Source organism: Dunckerocampus dactyliophorus, chromosome 20 (assembly GCF_027744805.1).
Source record: "Dunckerocampus dactyliophorus isolate RoL2022-P2 chromosome 20, RoL_Ddac_1.1, whole genome shotgun sequence".
Classification (NCBI taxonomy): Eukaryota; Metazoa; Chordata; class Actinopteri; order Syngnathiformes; family Syngnathidae; genus Dunckerocampus; species Dunckerocampus dactyliophorus.
Genome location: NC_072838.1, coordinates 14,531,487 through 14,549,601, shown reverse-complemented (window position 1 = coordinate 14,549,601; position 18,115 = coordinate 14,531,487). Strand labels below are relative to the sequence as shown.

The 18,115-nt window shown below is 44.3% G+C and overlaps 1 protein-coding gene across 5 annotated transcripts in view; it reads left to right on the top strand.

Annotated features, from left to right (window-relative positions):
* LOC129172972 (growth factor receptor-bound protein 10-like) overlaps positions 1-18,115 on the top strand; it is a 42,445-nt gene that overhangs the window by 12,164 nt on the left and 12,166 nt on the right. For 3 of the 5 annotated variants that reach the window (XM_054763322.1, XM_054763325.1, XM_054763324.1), the window contains 6 exons: positions 2,486-2,726; positions 2,905-3,028; positions 12,692-12,848; positions 15,541-15,656; positions 17,134-17,208; positions 17,507-17,644. In XM_054763322.1, the coding sequence (XP_054619297.1) occupies positions 2,486-2,726; positions 2,905-3,028; positions 12,692-12,848; positions 15,541-15,656; positions 17,134-17,208; positions 17,507-17,644 (851 nt within the window). Of the gene's footprint in view, positions 1-2,485; positions 2,727-2,904; positions 3,029-11,113; positions 11,305-11,333; positions 12,559-12,691; positions 12,849-15,540; positions 15,657-17,133; positions 17,209-17,506; positions 17,645-18,115 lie in introns of those variants that run through there. The other 2 variants (XM_054763326.1, XM_054763327.1) reach the window with 2 other exon arrangements.

The following is an 18,115-nucleotide window of genomic DNA, read 5'->3' as shown; positions in this document are numbered from 1 at the left end:
CGGCCCTATTTAGCGAGCCGAGCCAAAAGAGCCCCCTCCCTTAAAAGAGATTAAATTCCCATCTCTGTTACTGACAGTGTTTCATTTTGACTTGCGTATAAACATTATATCCTACGATGAAAAGGTTACCCATCATTCTTCACTCTACAGGTTAAATGTTAATGTAAAAGCAAAAAGCAAAGCAAGCACTGCAAGTACAGCTATTAAATCTTCTCTGACACAAGTTGGCCTGGGTAGCTGAGGTCAAAGGTCGATACTTCTCTGACCTCCGAGCTGCCCATCAATGATTGCAGGGTGTCTCGGCCAGGGACAGAGAGCACTCATTCAGTGTATCCTGGGATCTCACTGGAATGTCCTGGCCTGCGTTTGGACGGGAGATTTTGTAGCCAGATGCTGTCCAGACGGACACCGCGGTTCCTAAACATCTAGGAAAAAAAAAAAAGAGGAGCGGAGAAGACATTTTTATGCTATATGTTCCCATGTTGAAGCCAAGACGGTAGTGTGGGCCAAGCCAGCAATGGGAGGAGAGACGGGAATGCCAGTGATACTATCATTATCTCCCTAAAGCTGCATGATGGGCTAAATTTAATTTCAAATTGCTGCTGGCTCATCAGGTCAAATCTGAAAGTGATGTTCCAACTGATCAGCTGTCAGAGAGAACTTTCCGATGTTCGACAATTTAAATTGCAGAAGATGCTTGAAATTTAGCCTGAGCGTGCCAATAAAGAGATTTCCTAGCTCCAATGTACGACGCAGAGCAATCTTGTGCAGATCAACCAACGTGTGGACGAATTTGCCTCAAAAATTAAATAAATGTTGGTGTTCAAACCATCATCCAAATAGATTCGACTTCAGCTCAGTGAGCATCTAAGGTTTTAAACGCAGGTATTTTAAAAACACTTTTTTTTCCCTATGCGTTTTGGCTGCTTGTCCACATGCAAATGAAAGCCAGAGTGAAGATTGAGTGGAGAATTGTATGACATTATTCCTTTATTTAAAGCTCATTTAACAACAGAACACCAGTAATAAGGTTATTGACGTACAGGTGGTGGTTTCATTTCATTTTTCATTATTTTAGTTTTATTGTACAGTGGTTAATTTCTTTTCCACTTGACGAATGTTAAAATGTTACTTAAGTGATTGCCTGTACAGTTAATAAGCTAATTGGTAAGCTAATTGGTTCACCTTTCATGGTTTTCTGTTTTTCTGAAAACAGAACAACTTGGGAGTCAACTTGCATCTCCTGTTCAAGTTTGGAGGTTGTAGTGTATTAAATAAAAGTGTGTGTTGGCCGTGTGACTTGCACACAAATAGTAAGCGGGGGATAACAAACACAACCATCCCTCCTGAGCTTTACATAATAACTTACTGTCCTCATCTGCTCTCTTCTTCTGCAGCCCATCACCACAGAACCTCTGTCCCACTCTTGAACATCACATGACCTTGTGTCCTCGACTGCCCCCCCCATGTTTGTCATGCATACCTCTTTGTGATCTGAGCTGAGCCAACTCCCCACTGTTTAGAGTACAGAGCAGCTTTTTTTTTTTAATCCTCAGTGTGTACGCTTGCTCGGCCTGCAGATGTTGTACTTTTTTTTATTCTCCTGTATAATTACATGCACATCAGTGCTGCATATTGTACACTCTGTCCTCAGCTCACCGATGTGTGTGTGTTTGTGTGTATGTGTCTGTGTGTGTACCCATGAACAGGCTGGTGAGCGTTCCCAGATTGCTGTAATTCCCCCCCCCCCAAAATGGAATGTGAGGAATTCTGTGCGGTGTTGGTTTGGGACACTCCTTGGTCAAAAGGGCCTCGGACACTGGAACATATTGGTGCATACTGTCCAACTAAAGACTTTTGTATTCTACTTCTGCAGTATCTCACAAAAAGACTACACTCTTCACATATCAGAAACCATTTTATCTCCTCATGGGACAATACCAAAGAAATTAAACTTAGAGTACAACTTGGAAAGCTTTACCAACCACTGAAAATTATTCAACACGGAGCCATTGCTGTTTAAATAGTTGTCCAATAAATATTGTCCAAAGTGTCAATATTTAGTGTGAGCGCCGTTATCTAGTATTGCTTTAAACTTCTTGGGCTGCACGGGTTGTTGATACTAGAGTCCTCTTCCACTCCTCCTTGATGGCATCAAGGAGACACCTTGTGCTCCTCCAACTTCTGCTTGAGGATGCACCCCTACGGATGGGTTCAGGTCTGGGGACATACTTGTCCAGTCCATTTTTATGACAATGGAGGGGATGCTCTTCTTTCATCTGGAATTCATCTTTCCCTCAATGAACTGCATCTCCCCAGTGTCAATGCCTACCCCAGCACTCATGCAGCCCCAGACCATGACGCTACCGCCGCCATGCTTGACTGTAGACACAATTTAAATGTAGTGTAGTATTAAAGTAGCGATTTTACATGGAATGGAATGACTTTTAGTATTTACTCAATCTCTCCCCCCCCCCGCCTCCAGATGATGATGTCGATCTGGAGAAGCTGGTCAATGAGATGAACTCCTCCATGGAGAGCGTGTACTCTAACCAGGCGGACACGGCGCTCATCCTCAACGGGCACAGGCACCATCACCATATGCACGCCCCCTGCGTCAGACACGGCCAGGCCCTCCGTCGTCACACCCCCCCTGCCGCTCCCCCATCCGTCCCATCCAGGGAGAGGTTGCGGCACTCTCAACCGATGCACATCCAGGCCGCCAGGTATAAAGATACACGACCTGCTGAACTTTAATGAGAATTCGCTATTTACCACATACTGTACATGGTATGTAACAAGTAATGATGATCATTATCATCAGCCTAATTGCCATCCCATGACCTTGTGTTTTATCCCTCAACTGGGACATTAGTGTAAGTGTGTGTATGCCTCCACCTGCAGGTGCCTGCGGGAAGAGCAGCATCTGCGTCCTGCTTCACTCCCTGCTATCCCCAACCCTTTTCCTGAGCTCTGCAGTCCAGCCGGCTCTCCAGTTCCCAGCCCCACCGAGGCTTCCGACAAGCACGTAGGTGCACACGACCCACTTCACCTAGCTATTTCTGATCATCTGACTACAATATTCAAATCTCAACGTATTTCATTAAATACACTGTTCAATCTTCTATGCAAATGTGTGCTAACAACACCAATTACAATCTCTCCTACATGTTTTAATTGCTTTGCAGTCAAGAGAGAGCATGAACTTGTGTGTGTGTGTTTTGAGATCAGCTGACGATTGTTTTGCTCATGTCAGAGCAGCATGTGTTGTCTAACCATGGTTATCTTTTAGCGTGTAGTAGTGGAAGCAATATTACCAAACACACACACACACACACACACACACACACAGTGGTAGACATGTTTTGCTGTAGAAGGAGGTGAGCAATGTCTCCAGGATGCTGGAGACGGAGTGCAAACTTCCCTTGCAGAGCTGGGAATACAGGCTGGGAGCGTCTGCAGGTTGACTCTCTCTGAACCTAGTGAATCCATCTGCCGGCTCCGGCAAGACAAGCGTCCGTTTCCGGTTCACACGCTTCCAAGATGGGTCTTGGCGTCATTGTGTGAGTGTGTGAAAGCATGCCTGTGTGTGTGCGTGTCACAGCCTTGCCCTTCCTTCCCCCGGCAGAGCCTCCTGTCCCAGGAATTTTCCATCCTTTTCAGGATGCCCTCCCTGAATAATGAGAATTATTCCAAAAACACCCTCTTTTTAGACACACACGCTTTATTGTACAGTTCACAGGTGCATTGTGCTCATTCGTTCAATCTCCTTGACATCATCTCACAAGATCTGGAGTCAGAGAGCAAGCTTGCACTTTGCACAAAGGGCCTGTTGTGTGTCCTTTCCCCAAACATCTTGATTTTGTCCAGTTCAGCTCATTTAACTTGCAGTCTGTTGCCTCAAAATGGGACAAACGTGTGTTCTGTTTGCATTTTGTCACTGTTTAGGGTTTTCTGCATGGGCCCTATCTTACATTTCCAACTTTCCACACTTATGTATGTGTTTAAGATGTTACTATACTCTTTCTTGTTCTATGTGTTCTACGATCTCAGCTTTGTGTTATTGGTGACAAGCATATTATTAGTATGAATTCACTTTTTTTTCTTACTTTGCACTTTTTGGATCATTTTTGCTGTGTTTGCTTTTTGCTTTTTGTTATACTGACTGTTATGACTGTGTATGTATGTATGTATGTATGTATGTGTATATATATATATATATATATATATATATATAATATTTAATCTTTCAACTTTAGGTAATTTTTTGTTTTAATATAATTAATAGTTATAATAATATAATTATAGTTATAATATCTAACTTTATTTTTTACTGCTCTTTTTTTCTGTTTCTTCTGTTTCTGTTTTTTTTAGTTTTCTTGTATTGTTAGAATGTGCCGAGGGCCAATAATAATAAAAAAAAAAAAACAGCCCCTGGCCATGAATGGTCCCCGGGTTGCACTTTGGACACCTGTGTTCTACATGATGTGGAAGTGCCATATCATGAAGCTGGTGTGTTTTTAGTCATACTTGGTTTAACTTTTATGCCACTCCTCATGAAGGCTCGGGAAAGAGAACTTGGAGTGATGTCCATAAGATGTTTTGAATTTATCTCGTCACAACTTTAGGAAGTCCATATACTGTATGGCAATTTGTCGCTTACCCAGCGGCGACCGCTGTTCAGTACCATTTATTTTTCCTGAAAATGGCTGCCAGAAAGTGCTTTTTTTTTCGGGAATCGAAATTGGAATAGGGCAACAATGGGAAAGTTTTTTTGTTTTCTGGGGAGCTAAAGACCTAACTCACGGTCACTGCCCCTCTGCTCTTGCCACTTCTTGAACAGCTGTTTTATGAAGAAAGCACCGTTTGATGCTGTATTCTTCAATATTCATTCAAATATACCCAATTATTCTTTACTGTTTGCTGATCACTATTAGCATATAACCGGTTGGATGGGGTGCGTGTGTCTCATGAAACTTTGAGCTCTGGTTGGGGGGGTGGTGAAACTTGCCCAAGCGCAACAGAGTCGGCGTGGTTGGGGAGGAGTTTGTGGAATGCAAGCATGTAGGCCAAGAGGAAAAGAATGCAGATTTACTTTAATTTAAGATTTGTGGAGCATTTTTGTAAACAAAATTTACTATAGTGCTCCACTGGGACCCAATATCATTTAAAAAACACCTGAAATGAACAGGATAGGGCCCCTTTTAAATATTATGATGCGTCTTCAGCTTCCTGCATACTGTAGTGTACACACCCAAAAATACTGAGTATTTAGTTGAGATTGTAGCCACTAGAGTAGACTAAAGGGGTTAAAAAAGACGAGAGTGCAAGAAGACACCCAATAACCCACTTCTGCATAATGGTTTGTTTTTTGTGAGATTGAAACAATGTGATCTCTTCCCCACTGGCCTCATTCAGCGGAACCATTGTGTTCTAATCAAAGTTAATGCTTAAAATGAGCCACAGCCAGCCTTTGAATATCGGCTGATTGACTGATGAAATCACTCACTTGCGACACAACGATGTCACAGCAAGCCCTTCAACTCCAGACATTGGCGTTTCTGCTTGCATGCCATGTTGTGTAACGTCTTCTCTGAGCCAAGTATGTTGCGTTTGGGCTGCATAGATGTATACACACACGTCTGTGGGGCTATATGATACAAGGAGGGCTCCAGAGATGAGTCCAGTAGGTCTTATGCAGCAGCACAAATGACAATCAGAGACGTGTTGTGCTAGTTGCATTGTATTTACATAGGCATGGTTTTTATCACAGGATCACTTAGTCGCTCCCCTCCAGCTGTTCTGCTGGAATCCGAACATTCTTCACTAATCTTCAGTCTTTCTCACTGGGATACACAGCTCATATTAGCAGCTTATGTTATTATACTATAAGTATGGCAGAGTGTATGCGTGACATGACAGGTTTATGGTCTGCATTGTGGCTAATAACATAAATGGATTTCTCCTCTGGGTATTATGAGCTGGGCACCATGAAAAATATAACATGACGTCTTCAGCAGGTTTTTGAAGATACATTTCAATATTGTTTAACCCTGTAATTAAGCACAGTAGTCCTCTTCAAGCTCAACTATCTCACATGCGAGTTACACCGTAAATATCAGTTTTCTAGCTCCTGCTTTCACAGGAATCGGATCAGATGCCACCACAAAATGGCGGAACTGGTTAAGTTCAGCATCATGTTGCCCGCATGTAACACACTTCAAACTTCCATTTGTGAGCGGGGACACAATATTACATATAATACTTTCAAACTTTACCTCTCTAAATGGCTAATATAGTCATGAATTAAAACACAAGCACTATGTTTATGCGAGGTCCTGTATATGACAGAAGCACTCTGCTGTTTTTAAAGATATGCTGCAAAAATGCTGGTTAAAGATCATGCAAGATAAGGCAAGAAAGCACTGTTGTTTTTGGAAATCTGCAACAAAAATGTTCGTCACAAGTTTTGAGCTGAGCTTGCGGGCAGATCTGGTGTCATTTGTGGGCATGATTTGGCTTGCGAGCCACCAGTTGAATAGACCTGCGCCAGAACATGGTAATAAGTGATTAAGTCTTCATCAATAGGTGTTAATAGCGACTCCAATATGAGTCATATGTTAACATAGCTGGTTATAAAAACCTAGTTTGACATCAGCTTAGGCCCCTTGTAAAGTCTTTCCCTGTTGCTGACTGACACCACATTGGAGTTGTGGATCTTTTGTCCGGCAGGAAATTAGATCTTCCTCATCGCTATTGTTGCGCGAGTGAATAGGAGAGGCTCGGTGGACGAACTTGTGTGGCTTGGTTCATGCAAAAAGGCAAAGCTTTCTATGGAAAAACAAATGACAAAGCACATAACAAAGCAATAGAATCAAAGCAAAAGATCAGGTTGATTTTAAACAAAGGTAATCTTATTTTAATTGTTGCTTCTCTATATTATCATGTAACAGCTTTTGTTAGCTAAGCCACTTGCTTGATTATTGATGGCACAAAGCTATATGCTATGATTTATCACCCGCCTGCTATGAGGTCATTATGTATAGCAACAATATCATGGCACCTAATTTGAAACTAGAATGCTGAGTCATTCTCTCCTTGCGGTGAGGACTTCTTCCCCTGCTTTTGTCTGCGGTCAGCTGATATTCCTCTGCACGCAAGGGTCTGCTGACCCGCTGCAATCAGATCAGGTGCATGATTGCGCATGTGTGTGCGTGTGTGTGTGTGTGTGTGTGTGTGCGTGCAATGATGGCGGAGAGAGCCTGCTCTACAGCATAAGCTCATAATGACACGGATATATAAGTGCTATTGTTAGCGAGATAGCACGTCACTGTCAATTCTAATGCGGATCAAGGTGCTTTACCGCAAATGGGAATTCAATCACCTACCCGGGTAGGATTTGGCAAAGTGTATGAGTGTATGCCTTTGCAGGATTTGGTATTTGGTGAGGAAGATTGACCCCGCGTGACTCCTGATTCTCGGCCATGATGGGAAGTCAGTTTTATTAACATATCTCCAAGTCAGAACAGAAGTTATCACAAGTAACTTTATAAAGCATGGATCAGCCAAACCAACCGAACCTCACATGAGCAAGTACTTTGGTAAAGCAAAATGCTAACTATTGTGAAAATGATTCTGTATATTGCACTGAAATGTAATGGGTCTTTCCTTGACCCTTGCCTCACCCCTCCACAAAGTCTCATGGAAACAATTTTAGTGGTGTTAGTGTAGTCCTGCTTGCAAATATTTAGATAGTGGTCATTGGGGCAATCATGGTATGGGTTCAGTGAAACAGAGGCCATTTTAACTTTAATGGGGCTTTTTACTTCATTGCTTCATTGCTTGAAAATTGAGATTTTTGTGTTTGCTGTTGGACATTTATCCGCCTGTGCCTTTTACACAGAATCCAGTGAAGAGGAATACTGGCATTCTATTTGGACAGTGACAATCACTTTCACCAACAACAGGGCAGGAGAAGTGAGTTAAGTCTGATACTATCTCCCATGCACAATAGTGCTGGGCCGACTTTGTCCTCCCATTCCAAGCTAGTGCCATCTATACAGGACAGTGACATAGCACAAATGTCAGGTTGTACAAGTATGGTAGTGTAAGAGGGGGCTCCAGACTTCACCCATGTTTTCTTGTATCGAATTACATCGATCACGGGACTTGTAATGAGGTATAACCCGGTGCAGATACTTCCACATAAAGGATTCCTAGACGTGACGCTTGGGCACATCCATCAGTTTATGTGTGTCATGTCATTGGCAGGTCGTGGGGAGGTGAGACACTCAGTTAGGCTTTGTGTTGGCCCTCTGGGGAGGTGAAATTGAGTTTGGCCTGTCTGTGGAGCTAATAAGCTCTGTCTGCCTTGAAACCCGACCACTGGCAGAGATGAAAGGCGTCAGAAGGAGGGCTACTCCACTGATGCTCACATTAGGGAAGGGTGCGGCAGCACACCCCTTGCTCAGACGAGGTAATAATGCAGGCTGAGACTAAAACAACTGCAGGGTAATTGGTCAAGTATGTCAGCGTGGTCCTTTGTATTAATTAAATGGAAAAAGTGTGGGCACGCCTGCAAAACTTTGGACACCACTGTTTTAAATATTTGACATTACGTACCCGAAATAACCTTAAATAATTAAATAATTGTTGGCTTGTTATTATTATTCATTAATGGGTTGCACATTTACAGTACCATTATTTTATTGTGTTCTCTGTGTGCAAAAATGCAAGTTCTCAAAACTATCGGACAATAAATTTTGTTTTCTTTTTGAGCCAATGATGGTAAGAATTCCAATACATTTGGAAATAAACCTCAGGGCAGCGACAAATGGGCAGTCAGATGACTATGTCTCTTTAATAGCATCATAGATGTGCTTTTGTAGATTTTCTAATGCTGTGCAGGGAGGAGAGAATCCATCATTGTGCTCTTCTTTATATGTTATGTAAAAAGATTCCATCTGCAGATAAAGGCCCTCCCCTGCTGTCTCGGCTACAACCGAATTGAGATTTCTTATACAATCTGAGCTTTTATTGTCACTGTGGATGAGATCTGCTCTGGTTTAGAACAACCACTTTACTGTGTTTGTGCGGGGGTGTGTGTGTGTGTGTGTGTGTGTGTGTGTGTGTGTGTGTGTGTGTGCGTGTGCGTGTGCGTGTGCGTGTGCGTGTGCGTGCAAATAGCCTGATAGGTTTAGGGGCCCATAAACCTTTTCGGTCAAGTAGTCCTGACCCTGGTGCAGATTATTCAGGATGACCTCTGACCCTGTACATACTGTTCTTATGTGGTCTTTTGTTTTCATACATGCAGGTGTCTGTCCGTCTGTGACCCTTCAATCCAATACGTTCCAAGCCCGCTTTGTGTGTTTGTGTGTGTTGACGATCTATCCTATAAGCAGACCAATAACGGTCTTCTGGTGGGTAGGTACTGTATATAGGGCAGAGGGGGAGGGGAAGAGAATATGGCTGGTTCATGGCATCATGTAAAAGGAAAAAACTAAAGTATTTTCGGTTCTAAATATTGTACAATTTAAAAAAAATACAAAAAAATATAAATTTAATAAGTCTCACAATAGTGTACCTGTATTTGAGTGAAAACCTAGTGTTGATGCTGGAACTTTTGCAGTGACAGTTAACATGTACACTGTAACTCTGCACTTGTTCACTGTTGTACATTCCATTTAACAGATATAACAAGGTGACATTAAGGACTGGGACAGGAAGACACTGAAGTTAGCAACACTAGCAAATCAATGTGAGCTACAGTGCTAACATTACAGTTAATATGAACAACATCATGTTAGGTTAGCCTATTTGCTGAAGGAAAAACAAAATGATACAACTTACAGCTCACACATCTTTAGCTGACTGACAGTTGGCAGAGCTCCAGGCTTTATATTAAGATGTGTAGCGAAGCCTTTTTTTTAATTTTACTTCAGAACTTTACTTCAAAAGTGACCATTTGAGTGCCTCTTCTCTCAAGTGGTGCAAACAAGTGAGGGAAATTATTTCTTCCACATTTGGTGCTTATAAATGCGACAAGTGACGCATATTACTGTTACAACATCATTAAAAAGTCAATTTTGCATAATAGAGTACATATCAAGTGCCTTGTTGTTAAGTAAAGAGTGCATGTTGTCTTCTCGTGCTTGAACATGCATGATCCACCCACACACACACACACACACACACACACACACATATACATAAACATGAACACGCTAGCTGTGTTCCGCAATTCAGATGGCTGCAAACCTGCCACACGGGGGGGGGGGGGCAGTGCTGCTGCGGATGGTCTTAGTTTACATTCACTTTTCCTCGTTTGGCTCCCAGTTCTCATGCACAGCGTATTAGGGGCCAGCTGTGTTGGCCTGCACACTACACATGAGCCTGATTATGACTCAGTATTGCATTACTGACATTCCTCCATAGCCCTCCTTTATGTACTCCCTCTTTTCTTCCCCGTGCCTCCCTCCCTCTCTGTCCCCAGGCTGGGCAGATTTGCTGAGCAACCGCCTCCCCTCCTCCGCCTCCTCTGCCTCCTGTCCTTCCTCCTTCTTCTACCCCTCCCTTGACCCCCCTTTTGCAAAGCCTGTGCGACGCTCGAGCCACTGTTGCTTCCAATGGAACTACCTCGCACGAGTGCACGCTACACATGTTGCTCTGCTGCTCACTTCAGTGCACAATATTTCACACACAGCTGTTGAGAGGGAAGAGGATATGAGCGAGAGGAGGGGTGGGGGTGGAAATTAAAACCCGCCAGGGATGCGCATACAGTGATTGGCTTTGTAGTTCATTAGAATGAGCTCAAAACACTGTATATGTGTGAGTGTGTGTGCTTTCATTAAAAGCATGGGGGTATACGTGACAGGTAGGAAGGAGCTCACTGTTTTAAAAATCCCACACTGCATTAATCCGGTGTGAGGAGGACGAGGAGGCTCATACCAATCGTCACTAGCCCAGCCTCGATGCTGCCCACCGCGAGTTAACCGGGCCCAGCCGTCTGTCTTTTCAGCCCCCGTGTGAGTCTCTCTCTACTCTGTGCTCTTTCCTCTCTGTCACTTCCTCCCTCCTCTCCCCCCCCCCCCCCCCCCCCCCACTCCTCTTTTCGCTCTTACCTCTCTTGTGTTCTCCTTGCCAGTCAGCCCCTCCCTCCCTCTCCTCTTCCTGACTTCTTTTCCTCCCCCCTCTCCTCTCCTCTCTCGCTCTCCCTCTCCTCTCTCTCTCTGTGTCACTGGAGAGCGTCTCAGTGTGAAAATGCCATCCTGCTCTCCAGACTGTTGCCTCTTTCAGGCTGTGGAGGTAAGAGACTTTGCATGCGTTCCCTTCTTTTTGTGGATGACGTGAGCAAGCATGGAGTGTGTGTGTGTGTGTGTGTGTGTGTGTGTGTGCGTGCGTGTGCGTGTGCGTGGTTGTCAGCAATTGAGCGCCTAACTGCTGTCCGTTTGCCTTGCATGGCGATGTTTCACAAACTTTCCTCAAACAAAAGTCACACGTCATGAAATCACTTTTTTATATTGGGGGGGGAGGTGGCAGGGAGGCGGGTGGGTGGAGAGGAGGGAGTCTTCTGGCTTCAGAAGGGGCAGGGAGCGCTGTGACGTTTTTTTTTTCCCCCTCGCTCTCTTAGCGTCGCTGTGATGGTGCTTCTGGTGTTTTGTGCCATTTCTAGGCCACCGTCGCTTGTCGCCGTCCTGCATGTTTTCCGAATTGTTCGACTTGAGTCGTCCGTTAGCTCTTTTTGGTTCTTGTTTCATGCAATTTTCAACAGTTGCTCCCGCTTGCTTTGTGTGAAGCGCTGGGCAGCAGAGTTTTCGAGAAAGAACGCCTGCTCTAGACGCAGGATGTGAAGTACGTAGGTGTGTGAGCATGCACACACACACACACACACACACACACACACACACGCACACACTGAACCATGCAAACATGTAACGCCTTCTCTCTGACCTAATGTGCGTCGTAGCTGTGGTTTTAAAGCACTTTCTGGTGTTCATTCGCTCATATTTATTGCATGTGTTCGTGTTCCGCACTGCATGCGAGAGAGAGTGTGTGCTTTTTGTGTGCGACTGTGCACATGGAGTGGTGTGAAGCAGCTGCTCTGTGGTTATCTGTGCAGCAAACACACTCTCAGGCAAAATTACAGCCAGTTTAAATGTTGCTTCGGGCACTTGGCTGAACTGGTTCAAAATGGCGCAACAATGGGAGGTGCTTTGAACTGTGCCCGCTTGCTGCTCCCAGTGGTGGCATATTTAAGGACATAATCAAAATGTCGTCCAAGTGTGAACATTTTCTACTTTTTCCCTTCTCGGCCTCGGTGTCGGCGCGACAGAAAACACGTCACCGTGCGATGTGCGCAAGCACGTTTACATGAATATCCGGGGATGTGCTTGTGAGGGAGTTTGGTTGAGCCGTGGACAAAAGGGCTGAACCCAGCGTGCGGGCGCCAGTTTCCGGGACTGTGCCCTGTTTTTTTTTTTTATAAAGAAACTCTTCTGTTTGAGAGTGATGTGAGCAGGACTTTAAAGGATGGACTTGACAAAGCATGTGACGATGGAGGTAAATTTACTATGCTGTCCTCTTTATTCTCTTCATTTGAATTTCCTCAAAAGCGGCTTAGGCCGTGTTGCGCCAACCTACTGTTGCGAGACTCCTTGCAGCGAACATGACCTTGGTCGTGTGTGTTTTTCAGATAGTGAAGGTGTGGAGCGAGGATGGGGCTGGTAAAGTGGTGGAGATCCTGGCGGACATGACTGCCAGAGACGTGTGCCAGCTCCTGGTCTACAAGAGCCACTGTGTGGACGACAACGCCTGGACACTGGTGGAGCACCACCCCATCCTTGGTCTTGGTAAGCAAACACCATTTAGGGTAGTGCACAAGACACTGAACTTTATTAAGTCACTGTCACATTTACACAACTATTTAGCTAATAGTACATTCAATTACAATGCAATCCCTTTTTATTTAATGTTATCAGCATTTGACCCATTACACGAGCAAATGCTTCATTTTTAAGCCGACCTAACACATGTTAACAAATGTTTTGTTGTGGGTGTAGATGCTCTCGTGTCTGCCCGCAATGTGCACCTTCACTTAAGCATGGCACAAGTGTTTCTATGCCTTCTGTACATCTCGAGGAGGTGGTCGCGCTATCAGGATTAAGCGTTTTTTGCCTCCCAGCAGGCACGCACGCTCGTTCCCTCCCCCAATAATACGCTTCAGACACACATCTAAAAGGACATTTACTTTCGCAGTCTACCCTTTTGAAGCTTTCCTTAGCTCCTTTATACGGGTCTGTCTTTGTCCACCGTGAGGCTTTCCCACTCCCACAGTTGTATTTTTAGAGTCAAAGGATCGCTTTGTGCGTTGCTGCCTCATCTGCGTTTGCTGGAAAAAAAAGGGCACTGGAGAGATGGAATGTGAGGTGAGCTGTCGAGGGAGGGAGGGGAAAAAGGCGAGCAAAAAGAGGGAGAGAAAAAGAGGGAACAGGAGGGAGGAGGGGTGGGGGTGGGGGTGTGCATGTGGAGAGGGCCTGGACTAAAGCGTCATACCAGAGTCGCAAGGAACCAATCGTGGATCTCTATCGGACGAGCCCCTAGTGCGGCTGGCCAATCAGTCTTTACTTAACTCGCCATAGGAAATTCCCCCCGCTTGCGCGCACACACACACACACACGCACGCACGCTCTCAAAAAGGGAGGTCAAACATTTCCGCCCATGCATTCCAGCCATGTTCTTTTTTAGCATGCAGCAGTTTGAAAATAAGACTGCGAGTGAAAGAATGATGTCCTGCTCGTGTACACCCTGTCACTATCAATTTCCTATCTGCCTTAGATCATATGCACGCACACAAACACACACACACACACATACACACACGTTCACACGCGTATATGTGCACTACAGTGAGCCTGCATGGTCTCTTAATGTGCGCTCATCTGCGGGCTTTCTGCACTTTGCTTATGGCTCCTCTGCTCTCGGCAATCAGCCTAAATAGATGACATCATCTTCCTGCAATGCCCACACCGCCGCCACCCCTCCCTCCCTCACTCACTCCTTCACTCCCTCCTTCCTTTCTTCCTTCCCCCTCGCCATCTTTTGCCACTTCTTCCCGCCCCTCCACCTTCACTTTCCTCCCTGCCTGCCTGCCTCACAGTGCCTCTTTTCTTCTTGCTGCACTTTAAACTCTTTTTACTCCTACAGTATTATATGCCATTGTGCGAGGATAATGTTGTGGTAGGTGAGAGCGATCTTATTAGCTGTGCATACGACGAAGGACTATACAATGGTCCCCTTAAGTTTGAACTACCCCAAACGTTGTACAATTTGGAGAATTTTCATCGAATGTGTCCACCATCAAGTTGAAACTGCTTTTTCAGTTATTTACAGTACATACGCACTTCAGCATCAAAGGTATCATTCTGCATGTATTTTTTGCCATTTTTTTATTGGCTTTTTGCAACACTTCTGAAAGAACTAGAAGAAAAATATCTATAATATAATCTGAGTGGCCACATGGTGACAGAGTGCTTAGCATGTCGGCCACACGGTCAAGAGATCGGGAAGATTCTCCACTTTTGCATCTCTGTGTGGAGTTTGCATGCGTGGGTTTTCTCCGGGTACTGCGGTTTCCTCCCACATTCCAAAAACATGCATGTTAGGTTAATTGGCGACTCTAAATTGCTCATAGGTACGAATGTGATTGTGAATGATTGTCTGTCTATACAGTACGTGCCGTGCGATTGGCTGGTGAGCAGCCCAGGGTGTACCCCACCTCGTATGCGAAGTCAGCTGGGATAGGCTCCAGCATACCCACGACACTAGTGAGGATAAGCGGCATAGAACATGGATGGATAATCTTAGTGTCCAAGTATTAAATGTCCAGAGAGTGTTCTGTGACTGGTGGTGTGTATGAGTGCTTAATTTTTTTTCACAGATGGATATTAGACCGGTTTAAAACTTCTGTCTGTACTGGTATGACAGTTAGGAATGTTACTTAAAACATTTTTTGTCTTGCTGCCATTCCAGTTGTCTTGATAGAACTCTCAGCTGGTATCAAGCAACTTTTTGTGTACAAGAAGGACTTTTGATTTGCATCTTTTGCAACTGGTTGTTGTGCATTTAAGTCTTAAGTTTGTTAGTGGAGCTGTAAACTCCTGTGTTAGCTTCTTGCGCTAGCTACACTAGTTGTGTTTGTCTCATGTGTGTTGGTTGAGTCTTTTATTGTTTTTGACGATTGATGTTAGGCTGGTTAACTTGGGTTTATACTCATATGGTAATTTAAGCTTATGAAAATGATACTTGCAGCATTGACTGTACATTTAGTTTTCATGACGATTGGCCTCTGGAACAAATAATTCCAAATAGAATTGATCTGAGGAGGAAATGCGCACGCATGACTCCAAAGTCAGAAATCACACCAGACTGTGAACACATTTTTGATTCATGCCTTTGCTTTGAAAACTCCCCCGAGGATGATACAAAGATAAGACAGTCACTCACACTGTCCACCCGTCTGTCCGTGTGTGTTCCCCATTGCAGAGAGATGCCTGGAGGACCACGAGCTGGTGGTTCAGGTTCAAGCTTCCATGAGCAGCGACAGCAAATTCCTCTTCAGGAAGAACTATGCCAAATATGAATTCTTCAGGAACCCCCTGGTGAGTCGCTTGCATCCCAGTGTTGACCTTTCGGTGACTGCTTTGCTTTAGCACGCAGCCCTGCACACACCCACACTGACACACACACACACACACACTGTCAAGCTTCACCATCTTTCCTGCATGATGGATCTAGGCTTGCATTTTAGGCTTGCTACCAGAAATAACTTACATCTTTCCAAGCAGGAAAGTTCATTATAAAGTAATGTCTCGATATATTAACCTAGTCAATGTTTTTCTTATGAGTTGATGGTCCCAATAAAAAGATGAATTATTTTATTATGAAAAATACAAGCTACCCGAAATGTTAAAGTAGCAGAAAACCTCATTTAGGGTCTTTTTGCAGTTTCTGTTTGTGTGTTTTCAATTGCTATGCACTTTTTGGAAGCCAGAAGTGGCAGCATTCATTTCAGAAAGTGCTGTTGGCTTGCTCGCTAGCTAAATATGGTGGATGACGCCATGATGGGTGAAACTAAAACTGCTGTTTAGCCAAACATTTAATATAAAGCTCATATGCCTCCAAGCTTCAATGTGTCCTCATGCAATTCATCGTCACTGATAGTGTGGGTGCCACACATTTTAAAGTAAAGTAGTATTGAAAATGTTTTTTTGCATTGGACTTCCAATGTAAATGATTAATTAGCACTAATGTACCTCTATATAACATTTCTCAGTTTCAAGTTGATATATGCAGTGTTTGCATGGATAGTTCAGTTTAACAAACAGGCCTTAAAGGTTTAAATGGAAAGATTTAAGGTTATTTTAAAAGGTACGTGCACATTACTTATGCTCCACACCCATGCATCATAGTATAACCTACATACAATTTGCACCTCAGTCAAGGCTATTTTCATCTTTTATGTGTTGGACCATTTCATGTGGTGAGCTAAAACATATCAGGCACAAAGCTCCTGGTCCTTTTAAGGACACAAAACCTCAAACTCGCACAGCAGACGCGTCCATTTTGGCGTGGCGTGGCATCTTTTGCTGATGTGGACTCAGCATGGGGTCCGCGCCTCGCTGAGCCGCTACGTGACGAGCCAGCTTTACAGTGACATTATTGCCGTGGTGATTTAGGTGTGTGTCAGAGCCAGCAGGTGACCTCAGCTCTGTGGGTAATGAGTGCACTAAAACACCAGAGTGCTGGCCACAGCCTGTCAATCACACTAAGAGTGCCACTGCTGGCTAAAGGGGATTACATCAGCGGGTGAGATCATACTGCATCTACTCCCAGGCTCAAGTGCCTCTCTTTCTCTCTCTCTCTCTCTCTCTCTCTCTCTCTTTCTTTATCTGCCTCTCTTTATCGCCCAAACCACTCGTCTCTGAGTCCTTGTGCTCATTGCACACACACACAACAATAGTATTCTGCGTAGAGAAGCATAACCCCAGCTTGTGCATACACTAAGTGGTTTCCAGTTGCTCGCGCTCTCGCTCCACCACTCATTGTCACCACCTCTCTCTGTATTTTTCCATGCAGAACTTTTTTCCAGAGCAGATGGTGGCTTGGTGTCAGGAGTCTGATGGCACAATCCCTCAATCACAGCTCTTGCAGGTAAGGAGGGATGACTCAGAGTGCTGCACGTGCAAGTGACTTGTTATCTAACCCTTCCTTTAATCTGGAAACCTAAAACCCTACATGAGCTGCCCTTGAAAGGAGTGAAACCAGAACGAAATGTCTCATCCTGGAGGCTGTGACAAGGACATCTGTTGTCTAAAAATATGCATGAACATACACACAGGAGTCAGTGCAATCTGCTAATTACATTTGCCCGCTACTGCTGCACATTCATGAACACAGAACATGAAACCAAACCGTTTTGTTGCAACCTTATTTTGTGTTTTCTTTTCAGAACTTTCTCAACTCGAGCAGCTGTCCAGAGATTCAGGGCTACCTGTACATGAAGGAACCTGGACGCAAGTCCTGGAAGAAGCTCTACATGTTCCTGCGACGCTCTGGCCTCTACTTCTCCAATAAAGGAACATCCAAGGTAATTTATAAAGTGACTTTCTGCTCAATCTAGTGACATCCAACGCAAGGGGCATATTGAAAACATCGTATTGAAAACGATATGTGACAGTGTATCTGTCATATATAGCAGGTTAGGGTTTGAACTTCACAATGGTCTGGCATACCTGAGAAAGTGGAAATGTATCTCTTTTTGACTACATGTAAGTATATTGCACAGCACAGCAGCAACAGAACCAATGTTGTAATAGCGGTAAGGAGCAAACCTCTCAGCCAGCATTAATACTGCTAATGGAGTCGTTGTACACAACAGTATGGCAAGTGTAATATGCATGAGAAGCGCATGCAGAGGTAGATAAAGCTGCTGGATGCTGACCACCCGTACTTCAAATACAGCTAATGCCAGCTTGTCACAGCTGTTAATGCCAATGTTTATTTGAATTGAGACCCTGGCGTTTATTTGCTTTTGTAGACCACGCGTCTGCTCAATATA